Source organism: Maniola hyperantus, chromosome 14 (assembly GCF_902806685.2).
Source record: "Maniola hyperantus chromosome 14, iAphHyp1.2, whole genome shotgun sequence".
Lineage (NCBI taxonomy): Eukaryota > Metazoa > Arthropoda > Insecta > Lepidoptera > Nymphalidae > Maniola > Maniola hyperantus.
Window position 1 is genome coordinate 6748446 of NC_048549.1, and position 19340 is coordinate 6767785.

Below are 19340 nucleotides of genomic sequence, written 5' to 3' on the forward strand. Positions count from 1 at the left end.
CTTGATACGGGCGTGGGACGAGGAAAAACTATTTTTATGTGATTTTTATCATTGACAGTTGAAGTTCGCTCTTGAATACCTACAATCTCATAATATATTTTTTCATATGCATCGTTGACATTCTAGGAGCCTGTTTCACAAATTCCAGATAAACTTTATCTAACGAATTTTGACGTTATGACTGTTTTTGTATTGGGAATCTGTAAAAATGATCAATTTATCCATTTAATAAAGTTTAACTGGCGGTTGTGAAATAGGCCCTAAATTAGAAGTATTAACCTATTGGAAAGTTAATTTGATTGGCAGAAACCGCTGGAAACCGATTGGTTTAAACGCCTAAAGTCGTTGGCAGTCAATCTATAGAGAAAGCTGTTGCGCTGATTTTTAGAACAATTTACCTAGGTTGGTGATGTTTTTTTGTAGTAGGTAATTCCCTCTATTACAGTTAGATAAAGAAATAAACAAATCTACTTTGTTTATGTTATCCATTCTCATTTACCTATCCTGTCTATAAATATCTTCATCATCATTTAATTGCATAATATGTATATCGATTCAATACTTACGTAGGAGCGAACAACCTTGTGTTTTTTCTATCGTGTTCTTAAACGGTAGCATAGGTTTAGCCGTGTCGCCTAGTCATTATCTAGTGAGAACTGTGCAATTGGCTTGAACAATGAATGTTGCTGTATGTGTGGGTTTTACCTATTTTAATATTAGACTTCTGGGTTGTCATAGTACTGTCCTTTGTAAACGTTAGATATGAGTTTTGAGCTGTTCACCTCAGACTTAAAGTTCGGTAACTAGGTTGGTAACTATTTTAACATTAAGTCGATAAAAATTCATTTAGAAACAAATATTTACATAAATAGCCCCCAACATTATCCTAAAATTAATGTTTTTATTGTTGTAACTTGTAACTAATACACAACAACTGTATCGATTATGAAATTCGTATAGTACACCATGTAGTACACCTATAAAGTGCTAAATGGAAAATAACATAGCGTGACCAACACAATATCATGTTTTAGAGGTGGCTACCTACTTGTAAGCTTTAACAGTTTGTTAGTTCCAAACGAAACATGGTTCAATTTTAATTAAGGATTTTGATTTTTATAAAGATCTTTTAATAGGCCCTTTAGAAGAACCTAGGTAAGTATGCATCCGACTATTCGTAAGCACTTGTAAAAGTTTATACGAATAAAAAAAGATTTTCATTTTCATTTTTTCATTTATGTACCTACTTCTAAAAATCAGAAATTGAAACGTAACTGCCCAATAATTACTTTGCTAGACATGAACGAGAACATGACATGAATAAATTTTTAAATTTTTTTAGGAACAGTAGGTTTTTAGGTAGGTACATTTAATAATACAATAATAACAATTATTTATTACCGTATTTGAGCGTGGAGAAATACTTAACTTAATTTTGTGAGTTCATCATTAACTTCACATCTTTCTAAGTATTTACGTAATCAGGCAGAAGGAAGCTGTTAAGGCAAGTCGCCATTTTGTAATAATCTCTGACGGTTTTTTTTTGAAAGTGAACGGCGGTGTAACGTTTTGTTTTTATGTAAAATCTACTCAGAACTCTTTGGCTTTATAAAAAAGGATTCGGATTTGCAGATGCTGCTGTAGAATATTATGCAACCTCTCTGAACTCTTGTAAGTGTAAAAACTTTTAAAAATATAAATCATTTGAATTTTATTGGTGATGTTAAAGCGTTCCGTGATCCGTTATGATCCGCATCATCACTTAGGTAGGTACTATTAATCAAACATATTTTATACCATAGAAATGTTACGTAGGTATATTACGCGACAGGTCGAGATGGCAATCAGAGTGGAGACGCCCCGCACATCCGCACAGCCCCCGCGCGAACCCGATGCGGGATAGATACTCTTATATATATCTATATAGATATTATGAGAGTTCATTATTACATGGCGTATATTCGTGCTCGGTGTTGAGTAAGACAGAAGATAAAAATGCATGAGAGCAGTCTACAAATTAAGGGTCCTAAAAGAAGTAGATAATATTTACTTGTTTTTTACATGTATATTATCATTTAGCACTATCATGTACCTAACCTGTATGAATACTGGAATTAAAAAAAATATAGTTAAGTACTTCTTATACTTTATATTACTATGGAAATGGCCCTTTAAAACCAATAAAATAACGTAGATAGGTAGGTACCTTCAGGAGAAAGTTTTGCAAGCATTGATCAAGAATGCAAAGTGCAAACATACCAGGTCCTCGCCTGGGATCTACAATGCATGATGATTACTTTGTGTTCGGTAATGCAAACATCATTTTAGCTGTCACGTTGCAAATGGGCGGTAATCAAGTACCTACATAATATCTACGTAGTGCCAGCCGTGGAAAACCATGTTGCACTTGTAAAGAGCATTTGTAATGCTCTTTGTATCGTTTGGATCTGTTACATAAATGAACTGAAGACTTAGGTCCAGTTGTATGACAGGCGGTTAAAATTACCGTTGAGCTTTCATCATCATCATCATCAACCGATAAATGTTCACTGCTGAACATAGGTCTTTTGTAGGGACTTCCACACGCCACGGTCTTGCGCCACCTTGATCCAGTAGCTCCCTGCGACTCGTTTGATGTCGTCTGTCAACCTAGCGGCGGGTCTTCCAACGATACGCCTGTTGCGAGGTCGCCATTTCAGCACCTTTCGGCCCCACCGTCTATCGTGATTACTTTGATCATCAATAAAAATGAAGTGGGTTGCACAAGTCAGTTTCATACCTCCATGATCACTACCATTTTGAAACCTTGTCAATAAAATTTAGTTACATCACAGAATATATGAAGACTGTATGAATGCAATTAGATATCTACCTAAGCATATATATTTTTACCTAGATACATACTTACAATGTTACGTAATGTATTTACAACGTGTCAAACAAAGAAACGAATAGGAAGTGTACTGTGTAGTGGTGTTAAAATATTTGTTCTAAGGCCCCATTTGGGCTTATATATTTTGTTTATACCTATTATAACCTACTCTATAATTAAAGATCAATGCTTATAAGTACACTGTATGCATGTCCTTTCAATGTTTATATTTTCGTTTTGGTACAAAATAAATAAAATAGTGGCGATATTATAAATAGTTCTTGCATAAAAATTGAGAAAAAGTATACCTATGTATAAGTAAACTAATAATTTCATTTTTAGATAAATTATAATTTTGTAAAAGATCTGGAGTTTTTAGGGCTCCGTATCTCAGAAGGAAAAAAGGAACCCTTATAGGATCACTTTGTTGACTGTCTATCTGTCCGTCTATCTGTCTGTCTATCGTGTCTGTCAAGAAATCCCATAGGGTACTTCCCGTTGACCTAGACTCATGAATTTTACAGGTAGGTAGGTCTTATAGCACAAGTAAAGGAATAAAACCGAAAGCCGTGAATTAGTTACATCACAAAAAAAATTAAAGTGTTCATGATCAAATAATTAGTATTTTCAACTTTCAATGTAAGATCACTATAGGTACCAAGTGGGGTATCATATTATGTAAGGGTCTGTAGATTTTATTTATTTTTGTGCATAGTGGTTTTTGATTTATCGTGCAAAATGTCAAAAAAATACGACTGTAGTACGGAATCCTCAGTGCGCGAGTCTGACTCGGTTTAATTTCACTCAGTTGAATAGAAAAGTCGCATAAACTCGCGTGAAATTTAACATTACTTTTCAATTGTTTTCAGGAGGAGTTACCAATCGCAAACGCCCACGCGCTTCACGCACCGCCACCACCACCAGCTGTGGACACCACATCAGTGCCTGCGCAACATAAGCCTGCAGCGTTATCGCCGGACAGTTTGCTGAAGGCGGATCCTCTCAATCACGCTGAATCTAAAATCGACGAAGACAAACTACAGGTATGAATCACTAATATTTTATCATGGTCATCGTCAGCCTGTTTAATGTTTAAGAGATTGTCTCATTTTGTTTATCACTTTTGATTCAGACTGATGATTTTGTTGTGTTCAGATGATCCATTTCGAGTGAAAGACAGAAAGGAACAAAAAATTAACCATCTGATATAACCGTTCACCGTTCTCTATCGGACAGGACATTGTAGAATATTTTCTGAAATTGCGCCACCATCACTTAACCTAACCTAACTAGACCTACAAACCGTAATAAAATCGATAATTATTGAAAACCGAAAAACCAATTACCAATATTATTATTACCAGCTACTCGGTATTAATAAAGTAAGGCTTGCTTTATTTATCACATGCAAATTTTTTATAATATAGACCGTATCATTTTAATTTATATTCCAGTTGACCGTCCTCTAAATGCGTTTTTTGTACTAACTGTAAAACATCTATTGTTAGTAATTTGTCTTGATTATAATCGGGAAATTAAATGGAAATGGCTAGGTAATACATGCCATTTAGGTAACTCCAAGTGTTCAATTATTGCACGGCACACAAAGTCATTACACATTCAAGTGAAAGTGTCATTAGCTTATGTTTGCAGTTTGCTCTCCAGTCACGCTTCATTGAGTATACGGAGTTGGCTTACGACATTTGAACTACGTTCTCCTTTTCCATATTTTCTCAACGAGTTGGTAAATAAAACTAGCGACTCCAATAGCTCAACAGGAATTATTTTATACATTGTTTTCGTGTAACTTTAACTATATACGCCTGCTCACGCTACGAAAGCTGTCACAATTAACAATAAAATTATAATATTTTTTAATTTTTTTATAATTAATTTAAAATTTTACATAAGTAAGTACCATATTGCTTTCGAAATTTTTTAGCGAAAAAACTGTCAAAATTCGCTGTCAATGTGAATCAACCCTTAAGATTATCCTTAAAGTAAAGCTATAAGCTTTGAAGATTACCTCAGTAAAAAAGTGACGTACCTATAATGTAAATGATTTCGGTAGGTACTCAAGAGCTAAATGTACAAATGCTGCGTTGGAGCGTAGCTATATAATAGCCATGCAAGTAATGACGTCACAGCTTTCACTTGGCCCGTGCCCTCCTCGGTGCAACGTCGCTCTTCCACCACCACGATGCACGAGAAAGCGGTCAACACTGTAGAGTGTCGGTATCTTTCACAACACTTTATAGGATTGTAACTTTAATAGATTTGACATTTAATTCATCTAGGAAAGTTCTTATGTCGTCATATTTACGTTTTGAGCGGCCGGCCGTCGGCGACATATTGCTGTAATGTATGAGAATGTTATTCTGTTGTTAGTGGATATGAAAAATCCACACTAAAACGCGATTGTGTTTGTTTGACTGACTGCCTGCCAGTTTTTCACGGCCCATTTGTTTAACCGATTTTGACGAAAGGCACAGAGACACCTACTTTTTGTCTTGGAAAATCAAAGTTTTCCCTGAATTTTTAAAAACCTAAATCCACGTTTATGAATTCGCGGGCATCATCTATTTGGAACATAGATAAATAATTGTATCCCGGAAATGGATATAGACTATTTCTTTTTACCGAAAATTAGACAGTTCCCACGGGATTTTTAAAAACCTAAACCACACACGTATTCCTACAGGCATCAGATGATTGCTATCATCAGTAACGACATAGTTTATTATTTAAATCTATATGTATATATATCTGTGTAGTTTTATGTATGGCTATTATATTTACTTTAGTAGTGTATTTTTTATACCTACTTTTTTGTACCTACATTAGTTAAAAGTTCTAAAAACCGAGACCTATAATTTATTTCGGTCATAGGGAAATTACATTAACGAAATTATAATGTCGTAAATCAAAAGTTCCTACGCCAAATTCAATCTCGGAAGTTTTTACCGCAATGTGGGTAGAGTCAGTTTTTCTTCTCTAATTTATAAGTTCCAGTAACTTCACAATTTGTTAAAGAACTTTTGCATTTTTCTTATAGATACCTAATTTACATCTTACTTAGATAAAGAATTATTTTCCTTTCATCTTGTAGAGAACGAATGATAATAATATTCTTAGGTTAATGACACCTTATACCATAGACATCATCATCATTTTCATCATCATCAGCTTCAATCGGTAGGCGTCCACTGCTCGACATAGGTCTCTTGTAGGGACTTCAAACGCCACAGTCTTGCGCCGCCTGAATCTAGCGCCTCCCTGCGACTCGTCTGATGTCATCTGTCTACTTAGTGGGGGGTCGCCCAACGCTGCGACGAAGTCGCGAGCATAAACTAGTCTGTATATATAGAAGGAAAGGCTGACTGACTGACTGATCTATCAAAGCATAGCTCAAAGCACTGTATGGATCGGGCTGAAATTTAGCATACAGATTGCTATTATATTATGGCGTAGGCATTCGCTAAGAAAGGATTTTTGAAAATTCAAATAGGGATTTGACATTTGTGTAGTCCACGCGGACGAAGTCGCGGGCATAAGCTAGTGTAATATAGTGCATACATTTTGAGAACGCACTCGCCATATTAGCTCTGTGCCAACTGTCATTTGGCTTCTCTAATTTTCATATTATAATTTCTATAAAATGCGCATGATGAAAAGTTTTCTAAAATTGGCAGTAGATTTCCGATGTGCTCTCAAACAATTACGCGGTATATTTTAATACTCTTATAAACTACATAAATACCTACACCACAGACACTAACATCAATTAACTACAGTTAAGAACTTAAACGTGCATAATCTCAATGTACCTATTTACCTTCCTAACTGTTACCAGTGATTCTTTTATTTCGTGAAACTATCATAATATTTGATGGAAATCTGGTTTGTAACGAATATCTCGTTCTGTCCCGTTTGCCGGACACAATGCGCTCGGACATCCTGCACGAGACAATGCGCCCGCGCACCATTGTTCCCCCGCCCTACGTTTGTAAATATGTATCTACTAGCAATCGAATAGATAGATCATCATTTGGTCGACTAGTTGAAACACATGGAAATCTTACCTAATTACAGTCTTGACGCGTGGGTAGGGTAGGGTGCATATAACTCGTTTTAAAAAGAAGTAGCGACGACAGAAACGTGGCGTGGGTGTAGTGGACTTAATTATCTCTTAGGTGTGATTACCTAATGTAATGTATATCCACAGTGTGGTGTGTTTTAGTAAGATATAGCGGCAAGATACAAGGCGCGGGTGTTATGTGGTCAAAATATATTATTGTGCGTTTTAAAAACAAGAATTGATGACCTAGACGTAGCGAGGACGTTATCTGACCACAATTGCCCATAAGGTTTATAAGTTATTATAAGTTTATAATTTATTATAAGTATAAGTGCCAAGGGCGCAGCTATGTAAGTTACGCGGATTCAAGTCTTTTCCTTAGACCATGTTATACAACACTTCTAAATTGTAAAATCATGGTGATCTTTTAGGTTATGTGTGTTGTAATTGTAATTCCTAATCATTTCACCCTCTACACACTACAATATATTGTTGTGTCCTCTGGCTGCCCGTTTACAAATTAGATCGAGCATATACATAAATTAATTATGTAAATCTCACCCATGTAAATCGTATAGACTGTTATAAGATTTATTTATTTCGTATATTCTGTGGTATATCTAGTCTGCAAAGAAAATGCTAAGGCTAGGTACCCTTGGTTAAAGTTTGGTTATTTTTAATTATGTACCTAGTCAGATCCCAAACCATCAGTAAGCTAAAGTGGAATTGGGCAGGTTATGCTTGTCGTAGGGCGATGGCCGTTGAATCCGAAATCGCGTAAGCGTAGCGTGGGATGTCCCTAGCATGATGGACTGACGATATGAGGGTGGCAGGAAGCGGCTGGATGAGGACAAAGTTCGGTGGCGCTTACCAGGAAGGACTAAGTATGTTCAACAGCGGATCTCCGCAGGCTGATAATACGATGAGCTTTTAAGGATCTTTTCTATAGTTAAACATATTTATTACCGTAAGAACTCTTTGATTTTCCGGGATGAAAGTACTTAGCTAATGTTCATCCATGGGATACAAGATATCGCTGTACCAAATTTCATAAAAATCGGATAAACGGATGAACAGTGAAAAGCTGTCCGACGACAGATAGATAAACTTTCGCATTTATAATGTTAGTATGGATTCTGATTTATCTAGTAGATATAGTGCGAGACAAGTTGAGATGGCAATCGGGATATGAGGGGGGGGGGGGGGACGCCCCGCACACCCGCGCAAGTCCGCTTTAGCACATGGGCTGTGCAAGTGTGCGGGGCGTTCCCTCCCCCATTGCCATCTCAACCTGTCGCCGACTATACGTACCTACGAGTATGTGCACGAAAGGTGGCCGGACACACCGTCAATTTATTTCAATTAATATGTCCAGTGCAAAGTTCACCATTATCCTCAAATTGCTATCCATTGTGCTACAACACCGCTACGCTACACCGCTTGAATGTGGATTCGACTCGAGGGGTTATGTGGCGCAATATTTTATGTTTAGGGATGTTATTCGTGTTGTATTACGAGTCACCCTTTGTTAAAATTTAAGAATAATGTTCTCGTAGGTGTGTGTAGTCTACCAACCAGCGTGACGAAAGAAAAGAAAGAAAAAACGTTTATTATGTAAATTATGCCACATACAGTATCACATGTTATACCTAAAGGACCTAAGGGTTGGTTATCCCGACGCTTTCTCTACTTGAGTATTAAAGCAAAAATGCCTCAAGCCGAAGAAGTGCCTGAATATGTAGATTGTAGGTAATGTGTGTCATGTGAAGCACAACCCGAAAAAAGGTTCCAGCTCAGCATAATGCTGTATGCCTTGTACATATACACAAGAGCATACAGCGGTGATTTTCAGCTGGGACCCTGATCCAGGTGACGCCAGGTTGAAAGCAAGAAAGAAAAAATATTTATTTTGGTAGCTGTGCCACACATTACTTTATACCCAAGGGTTGTTCATCCCGGCGCCTCCTCCACTTAAGCACTAAGCCAGAATGCCTCAAGCAGAAAAAGCACCGGAATAAACTATGCAATGTGTTGACTATACTTAACCTTCTAATTTGAGAGGAGTCCCGTGTTCAGTTATAGTGAGGCGCCAATGCGTTGATGAAAAAAATAGTATCGATCCCATAGCGAGCAGCTTGAACATGTTTTCCATAAATATGTCATTGTGCACATTGAACAGCAAGGCAAATTTCGTGATTTGATTTACTCCATACGGCAGGTTTACGGAACTTCAGCGACAAGTTTTTTAACTTGAAAAGTTAGGTACACCAGGGACAAGTTCACAGTTCCGACTCGTAATCTTTGCGATGGCTTGACTTTCTACATACACATAAAAACTTGAACGTGACGGTCAAATAAGCGATAAAGCATTTGCTAACTATATATGCCAAGCCAATTGAACTCACGAAGAACTCTCTAGCTCATTCGTTGTGGAAACGAGTTCTTAAGAATGGCATGAATAAAAAGAATGATTGCTAAAACTACCCGGATATTTATCGAAAGTGTTAATAACTTATGACTACGACTAGTATGGATAGATAAAGCTTTTGTGTATCTATGGAGTGCACATTCCTTTGGTGTTCTTCTTTACTTAAATCAGGCATATGTAAACAATATAAGACAGTCATGTTTTTAATTTCAGAAAATCGACGATGATAAGACTGACACGGCGAATTCCGGAAGCGACGAGAGTTCCGAGTCCGACAGCTCTGCCGAGGATGACGACGACGAGCTTATTCGCCCGATGTTCAAGTTGCCCATCCAGTTCGACCTCGACGAACTAGCGGGCGCATTCTTAGCTAACAACCAAAAGTAAGTAGCTCATATTCTGATTCAATCATACCCATTATTCAAGACGTTTTTACCAACAAAACCCTACTCTCTTAAGTCTTATGATAAACTTTCATTCATTGACGTGAATATGATGATGTTAAAACAGCTCACCCAGTTGAATCTCGAAGTATTCGCTGTTGAATTCTTAGCTAACAACCCAAAATAAGCAGCTAATATTCTAACTCAATCATATCGAGTTTTTCCCTACTAACCAGATACACAAGAGTTGCAGGTTCTTACAAAAGAACGCCTCCTGATGACATCCATTTTTTGAGCTTCTAGAATCAAAATACTGAAACGTAAGCAATGAATTCTCTGTGATAAGCAAACACGGTTTCATACCACGCCACGTTATAAAATCATTTACCTACTTAGGTCTACGTAAACAGTAAACAGCCAAAGATTCGGTATTGACGCATTGACCGTACAATTGATTTTATAGGCATGACCTTCTTTTGGTGATCCATTGTATTGTTCTTGAAACTATGAGCGTGAAAAGTAAAGACTTCCGTAAAAAAACCGGTCAAGTGCGATTCAGACTTGCGCACCGAGGGTTCCGTAGTACAGTCGTAATTTTTCAACAATTTGCACGATAAATAAAAACAATTTATCATAAAAAGAAATAAAAATCTGTTTTAGAATGTACAGGTAAAGCCCTTTCAAAATGATACCCCACTTGGTATACTTAGTAATCTTACTTTGAAAGTTAAAAATAGTTGTTCTATATTTGTTCATAACCACAGTTTTTTTGTGTGATGTAACCACAAATTCACGGTTTCCAGATTTTTCCCCTCATTTCTGCTATAAGACCTACCTAACTGCCAAATTTCATGATTCTAGGTCAACACGAAGTACCCTTCAACTATCTTCTATCTTGTTAAAATTGTAGGCAAGATTGAACGAGCTAGCTAACTTCCTTATAGGTCACATTCTCGGAAGGAAGCAATACTGCAGTAAAGTCACAAAAGCTTTGCGTTTGATCACGGTAAAATTTAATTTCTAGTTCTTACTTTGTTCTATCTACAGCTTGTAGCTTATAGCGAAATGGTAACCTGATTAAATAATGCTGTTATTTTTGTCACGGAATATTTTATTATGTAACGGGTGCTGACCTTTCAAAATCTTTCAAAAGGTTGTCGAATTTCATACTCTTTAAATGAACCATGTGACCTCATATTTTGGCCTAAGTTCATTGCAATAATTGCAGTGCAGAGTGCAGACCCAAAACTATCTTATGTAATTAGCTGGTCAAACAAGCGCAAGGGCATACTATTTAAACAGGTTCAATTGGGTATTTGCCTACTTTCGAATTTGATTAATATTATTACTTTATTATAAACTAGGATAAAAATAATGACGTACACTGAAAAAAATATTAAAATCCAACAAAGATTTACAAAGTTACAGGCATTTTAATTTTGGAAAGGGAGGGTCTTCTATCCCTTTCTCGCAAAACGAAAATTATGAAACCGCACGAAACTACTATGGCATTAGTAGGTGTGACGTCAAACTGCTGTATCGCTATCTCTGTCTAAGAAATATTTAAATGCTTATAACTTTTTTGTTATTTGATCGATTTAATTAGCTTTTATCAGTTTACTTCATCATTTTTATTCTAGTTTATAATAAAGTTATAAAAAAATTGGAGTCAAATACCCAATTGCAATAAAACTAATAAAGTCATGTTTGTTTACAGAGGCCGCATGAACTGCGTGGTGGAGAAAAGACAGGAAGAGCCCATGGAAAGGCGATTCCCATTCAACATCCTCGGAGCCTTCGCACCCCGCAGTGCTCAGGCTGAGCGTATCGCCATCATCTGCCATGGAGGCGATGAAAGGTAGGCTAAGTCGAACTCAAACTATTCTTTATTTTTATTAAAAGGCCCTAGGTACCAATTTATTTACAATAGAATTTTCACCTCACTAACACACAAAGCGCGCCTTTGTTATGAATTCAGCTTCATTCGTACTTGAATACCTACTTATTAAGGTATCCATACTTAGGTATATTAAAAATGCAAAAGTGTGTCTGTCTGTTTGTTTGTCTATCTGTTATTAATTATTATTTTTCAGTCCATCCGTTCTGAGCGATTGTGATGAAATTTGGCTCAGGGAATATGCTACGTTTTACCCAGAAAAATAAAGAAGTCGCCACAGAATTTTTGAAAAGTCTAAATCTACGCGGATGATGTTGCGGGCATAGAGATAGTTCAACTAGAGACAGTTCAATATAAATAAAAAAGTAATTCCATCAATCTGTAATCATAAGAATAACTCGAAAATAAATCATGTAAGAACAGCAATGAATTTCATATGGGAAGAAGCCTTTTCTTTGATGAAAATTCCTGGAAATATTATATTTTTGAATGTGTGCGACACAACAATATATTTCGCTGCAAATTCGAATCTTTTTCCTGGCGAAGACCCGGCGTAAGGTTTTCGTCGCGATTGTTTTCCAACAGCCCAAGCACATTCAGAACGCACTTTGACTGGACTTAAGACAGTGTTAAAATGAAACAGCGTTATATCGCTGAGATAAATCTGTCTCGTTTTAACTGAAACTTAAGTCTGAGAAAAGTCAAAGTGTAGTCCGCGACAGGTCGATCTATAGATCTTAGTGCCTTAGTGCTACAACGCTTTCCAGCGTTGTAGCTTTCTCTTGGCTTCTTCATAGACAAAGCGTTTCAAAAGCCGCGAAAGAGATGTTTCGCATTGATTATGCTGGGACTGCTGATACAGACGTACGTCCACAGTCCACAGTCCTCCACCTTGACAGAGTATTTCAAAACAATAACTTTCGCCTCCCTTTCCCAACTTCAACTTTTATTGGTGTGGACGCATCTTAACAAATAAGTTGATATTATATTTGGCAATCTTATCTATCGTCGATAGAACTAAATTCACGGGTAAATGAACATAGTGAGAGGTAGGTATACAATATATATATTTTAGCCTGAACATTGAACCTATTTCTCTCAACATTAACATATTGTATTCTGATCGCATTAAACTCTAATTACAATATCGAATGTATCAAACAGAGTTCGAATGTAATCAGATACAGTACGTACCTACTAGATACAAATACCTATAGCCTATAGGCTTAATCATAGCACTGGTAAAATGAACAAAACTGTAACAAATAAGTTACAATAGGTTACTCAGTTACAAAAACTCAGCCTTGGAATGTTATAATCACTGAGAGGTTTGTGTTTGTTAGTAGTTAGGACCTTTCGGATAGGATAGTTTCGAACCTTGAAAGTTCTATTAAACATTTCGCCAATTCTTATTTGTTTTTGTTGCAGACCCATGCCAATGTTCCCCGATCCTCAGTCGCAAGTGTTCGCGTTCCCGCTGTCAGGACCAGTCCGTCTCCCCATCAGACCAGCGCCAGCGCCTGAACGCGCTGAACCACGAGGACCTTTTGGCATGCCACAGAGAAACTCACCTTTCCCGTTACCGGTTAGTTTGTAGAAATCTATGTCCTTCTATGAATCGCTAAGAGAACAAACAAATATATCCTGGAACAACTTCGTGTCAACACTAGACTTTCAACTATTTGCTACCAAAGGGTTCTTGGGTTATTTTGCTCACACTAACTAACGTCTGCTAGATAATCTGGATAAAATAGTCGTAGACAAAGTGGAGGGCAAAAGACCACGTAGCAGATCACCTAGCCGCTGGTTCAACTAGATCAAGTCTTTACTGGGTTCCTCTTACAACCGCTATGAGAAAAGTTGAGGACCAAAAGAATGGAGGGATAGTAACCAGAGCGTTACGAAGACACTTAATTTCAGACACGACTTTCAGCTGTGAAAAATACGACCAAGAAGAAGATATCTATCTATAACTACACTTCATTCAATGTAACTGACTGACAGACAACCTAAACTGTTGGATCTAGGTAAGAAATGAAATTTTGCATTGGATTCATTGGACTCCTCAAAAAATTTGCAGTTACAAAATATTACCATTAATTAGAACCTGCAAAGTGGTTGATTTATCGATATATTTAGTTGTACGAAGTGAGATGCCACGGCAGAGGCGTCGCGTACTATTGCTTCGTCAGTCATTCTTTCGTTTCCAGCGTTGTGAAAGCACACACTTACCTATGCACAGACATTCCCCTGTACAGCTGTCGTCCAGAGCTCTTTTTACCTGATGCCAACTCTAAAATTACATAGTTGCCAATGTTTGATATTTAACTGAGGGCTATCGCATACTATACCGAAGAAGAGAATTGGTATATTGTGACCCTAAACTGATTGCAAATGCAAAGGCATGATGTTAATTGGAGCCCATGATCAGTACTTTCGCTGATAAAACATTACTTAAGGTACAACCCTTCCTTTGTCACCTGATCAATTTCCTTCAAGTCGTAAATTAAAATACAAGTGATATCACACAAAGCAGTACCTGTATAAAATTAAATACGCATGAATGTGTAAATTACTGATGTCGTGCATTGCGATTTAATCAGGACGTGTGTACTTGTGACACTGATACCGTCCATATAAATTATATTTTCCAATGTTTACCGTGCTTTTAAAGAAGGTACAGTAACACATTGGAAAATATAAATATAATATCAATATTCACTTGTGACTAGGGTTGCCAGGCGTCCGGATAAAGCCGGACATAGGTAGGCTTTTTGATTGCGTGTCCGGCCAAAAGAAACTGTGTCCGGCTTGTCCGGCTTTTTACATTTTGCAAACGAGCGTGGCCGAGCGCAGGCGAGTCGACTGTCGGTCGCTCCCGCAGGCAGCATTGCCGCCTGACAACAAGATTTATATAAATAAATAAAAAAGCTTGATTTTACATAAAATTTTTTGTCGTACCTATTAATACTAAGACACTAAATCCTCAATAATGTAGGGTGTCCGACCTTTCTTCCCAAATGTCCGGCCAAACTGGCTGGTCTGTCCGGCTATTAGGTTTAGCGACCTGGCAACCCTACTCGTGACTTTAAAGCCCGTGAATTCCGCGATACAAATGAATAGTTTCGCGGCTTGGCGTCCGCACTTCGCGGAGTTCCCTGTCCGATGTCGAGTTTTGTGTCCGCAACAAAAGAAAAAATGAATGACTAGACTGCGAAAAGTTCCGAGAGTATTTCACGCGCGAATCGTGGGCAAATTCGCGGCCGCAATTTGTGTGCGCTATAATAACTAGCTTTATTAAAAGCTTTTTCCTTCAAAACAAAAGAATGAACCAAATATCTTATTCGCTTGAAAATTCCTTTGAAAACTTTGTTTTGAATAATAAGCGAAGAAAGAAATTAAAATTCAATTAATCTCAGAAATTTAAAAACTTTGCTAATAAAGTTTCCTTATTAAATATGTGTAAGAAAGATAACCTGGAGTAGTTACTTTGAAAGAAATTTCTTGTTTCTTTGTATAATAAAAATTCAATATTTAATTTCATTAGTTGCGACTTTCGACATAAAGCCACGAGCAGGGTTTTAGTCCAATTGCACGTGAACAAAGCCTCATTTAATACAACCTACCTGTATCTGACTATGGACGGCTTACCTCGAAAACGTAAGCCACAAAATAAAATAAACCGAAGCATAAAACACGTTGCACTCTTTGTTCGTGACTGGAATAGGTACAAAGCTTTATACTATGTCCCTTATTTACCTTTGCACCAGGAGATGTATGAGAAAATAGGATCAAAGGGATTATAGGCTGTTTGTTTGTCGTCGGTAGGATTTATAAACACAATGTGGGTGGTGACGTACATACAAATTGAGATCAAATTTCTGTCAGGTAGTCCAGTCAACAAGGCGTTAACCTAACCATTTTCAGTTTTGTAATCTGATACTTTTAAGGGGCTTGAGGCGTGACCTCTAAATACCAGTCTCATACTTAGTTACAAACTAAAATGAAATCAAACTATTATTAAATCTAAAACTGTAACAATTTGAGAAAGTTGCTAACAAGTTCAAAACTTTCTTTGCCGAAAAGCTCAAAGATTTGCTAAAAATACAGTTGAAAACACTAATTAATATTCATATTCACCAATATTCTTAAAATTTAAATTTAATTCATGTGTTTCTTTCAAATTGATTTTGAGTTGATAACCAACGCAAAAAGTTTTTCATACCTGTGCATTATTGGATTAAAAAGTCAGGTCTAAGAAACTTTTGGTGTTGCTTTCATCTTACCAACTCAAAATGGTAAGTTTGAAGCCATATTGTGTCTAAGGTGGGTTTTTATACCTCTGCATCATTGATGTTATCTAGAGAGAGTCTTTCAGCTTCATCATTACTATCTTAATCTAAACCCAATGATGGCCCATTGTTGCACATGCCTCCTCTTAGAAAGAATTCAGGCCACAGTCCACCACGCAGGCCAAATGTGGATTGGCAAACTTCACAGTCCTTCGAGAACATTATGGAGAACTTTCACGCTATTTTCCTTCACCGTTAAAGCAAGTGAAGAGTTACTACTTAAAACGTACATATCTTTAAAAAGTTAGAGGTGCGTGCCCGGCCCCGGATCGAACTCACGATCTCCCAAATTCCTCCTCCTCTCTCTCCTTAAATTCCTATGAGTTTTTTAGTATGTAAGTACCATCCCAGTAAGTATAAATTCCATCTCTGTCACATACTTTATTTGTCTAAAACATTTTCTGCTGTAATTCTTTAGTGTGAATGTAGGCGGCGGCGGCGGTGGAAACTTTATGTACACAATAAAGTCCGATTCTATAAGTTTCTTTGTTTCGCTTATACTTTCTTATAATTCAATATTTCTTCTAGTTTAATAATGAAAACGGTATTCTTGGTAAAGTTTAATATGAAAGCTAATACAAATGGTATTTTATAAATGACTATCTTATGCCCGCGACTTCGTCCGCTTGGACTACAGTTTCAAACCCTTATTTTACCCCCTTAGTAGGGGTTGAATTTTCATAAATCCTTTTCTTAATCTTCGTCATATTAATAGCTATCTGCATGCCAAATTTTAGCCCGATCTATTCAGTAATTGCAGCTGTGCATTGATAGATCAGTCCGTCAGTCGGTCATCTTTTCCTTATATATAATTTTAGATTTAAATCCAAACGTGGGTTGTGGACGTTGTTGTGTTGTTGTATATTACAACAGAATATTGTAATACAACCCGTAAAATTAGCAGATGTTGGCTTGAAACTTAAACCACAGTTTTTTTTAAGTAGGTAATAGCTAGAGGAAGTTTAATTTACCCTGCGCTTTAGAGATTTTTAAAAAAAATTGGTTCGTACCTGGCTTCAAGTTTGTAATTTTCCTTCAGGGCTTGTCGTTGTTTTCAGGTAGGTATAACTGTCGATTTAAATATTACTTTTTATATTACTCTAAGTTTATAGGATTCTTTTTAGCAATTCAAACCATTATTTATAGAAACATTGTTGGGTATAGCAACAAGAAAATCTGCAATTATATTCAATTGAAAGTTTCAACCTAAGCATTGTTCTTCATGAAGGTTAACCATGGTAAATTAAATACTGTAGAGTAAATTAATAGGTACTCTAATCATCAGCTATTAATTTAATCGTTCATCAGAAAATGTTTATAAAAATTTGGTTGAGCCTTTTATATATTATTATAATATATTTTTCTTTAAAATTTCTTTAAAATTTTCTTTTAAAGAGTAGTCAGTATAGTATAGTTTATTACCGATTCTGCACAAGCTTCTTCGGCAACCTGGATACTCACTAATATTATTTATAATTATTTTTTCCCGGACTAAATTTGGTGCGATAACTTGCATTTGGGAGACGATGGGGATCATATTATTATAGTTCCCATTGGATTTCCAAAAACCTAAATAAACGTAGACCAAGTCGCGGATATCATCTAGTTATGTAAATATATTATTTTAAATAAAAACACCACACAAAAACGAATTTGAAAAATCCCTGAAATGGCTGAAATACCTATTGAACTCGTGGTATACATCTGAATATCTGCTTTTTTGGAATATTTGTAAACGGATTTTTATTGGGTCGGCTTTGCTTTAAGACTGAACTGACATTTATATCCCTGCAATATGACAGGGAAATGAAGGAATTTACTTGCAAGGAACGAGACAATGCCCGCGTCGATTTAGGTTTTAAAATTCCCGTGGAAACAGTTTGATTTTCCGGGATAAACAGTAGTCTGTATGTCCGTCTTCAGGACGCAAGCTATTTCTGTACCAAGTAGATAGTGCCCTCAACGTCGCACGTCATCCATGTGCTCAAAAAATCTCGAGGGAACTCTTTGATTTTCAAGGATCAAAAGTAGTCTATGTCCTTCCCCGGGATGCAAGCTATCTCTGAACTAAATGTCAACCATGTTAACCAATCGAGCTAGCAGACAGACAGATAGACGCACTTTTCTTTTTAGTAGTAAGGAATTGAGATTTTTGTCTTATAAATTAAGTGTTTTAAAAATAAAAAACCGGCCAAGTACGAGTCAGACTCGCGCACCGCGGGTACTACTGGAGGGCGTACTGGACTATTTTTTCGACATTTTGCACGATAGATCAAAAACTATTATGCACAACAGTAAATAAAATCTGTTTTAGAATGTACAGGTATAAAGCCCTTTCATAAGATACCCCACTTGGGATAGTTGTCGTACTTTGGAAGTTGAAAATACTAATTATTTGTTCATGATCATATTTTAATTTTTTTTTACTACAAATTCACGGTTTTCGGATGTTTTCCTTTACTTGTGCTATAAGACCTACGTACCTGCCAAACATGATTCTAAGTCAATGGGAAGTATCCTATAGGTTTTCTTTACAGACACGACGGACAGACATACATACCTACACAGACAGACAACGAAGTGATCCTATAAGGGTTATTTCCTTTTGAGGTACGGAACCCTAAAAAGGTACTTCATAAAATCCAACAACGGTAGGTCATTGCACTTCTGCAGGTTTCGCAGGCCGAATGCACATGGGCTTATGCAATATCGATCCGGTTTTGGCCAATAACCTAGTTTTTTTCTTTTAGGCTATGGGCACATTCGTATGAGTCCATGCACTCGTATGAATAAGACTTTTTTAAATTTTTCACTTAAAGATTTTCAGTATTTTAAGTCAATTTAAAAAAAAATTCAAATATGTATTGAGAAAATGTACACAATTCTTTGTTGTTGTTTTCATCATCCTCATCATCAATTCATCGCCGGCCCAGATCTCGAGTCAGATCTCCTCTCAAAATGAGGAAGATTCAGGCCATGGTCCACCACGCTGGCCAAGTGTGGACTGGCAGATTTCATACACCTTTGTGAACATTATGGTTAACTCTTAGGTATGCAGGGTTCTTCGCGGCGTTTTGGTTCTCCAATAAAGCTTACTGTTATATTTACCTATTTGTTTTAACAACCCCGAAAAGACAGAAGTGTCCGGGATCAAACCCCGGACCTCCCCAATAGAAATTCATTCATTCATTCAGGAGATATAATATACCAGTTATGGATGCTAGAGATGAGATAGTGGATTTCAAACATTGATTGCTAAATAATAAATATAATTATGTTTTATTCAAGAGAAGATTCTACAGGTGTCTACAGTATCGAGGCTAAGGCCGC

The 19340-nt window shown here is 36.7% G+C and overlaps 2 protein-coding genes across 2 annotated transcripts in view; one reads left to right on the forward strand and one right to left on the reverse strand.

The window, feature by feature from the left end:
• Positions 1–19340, reverse strand: part of Pfdn4 (prefoldin subunit 4) — a 331489-nt gene that overhangs the window by 32592 nt on the left and 279557 nt on the right. The gene's annotated exons all lie outside the window — the stretch shown is intronic.
• Msr-110 overlaps positions 1–19340 on the forward strand; it is a 79636-nt gene that overhangs the window by 29108 nt on the left and 31188 nt on the right. Inside the window, exons 3-6 of the mRNA XM_034975140.2 lie at positions 3742–3915; positions 9592–9761; positions 11479–11619; positions 13087–13243. Of these exons, the coding sequence (XP_034831031.1) occupies positions 3742–3915; positions 9592–9761; positions 11479–11619; positions 13087–13243 (642 nt within the window). The remainder of the gene's footprint in view (positions 1–3741; positions 3916–9591; positions 9762–11478; positions 11620–13086; positions 13244–19340) is intronic.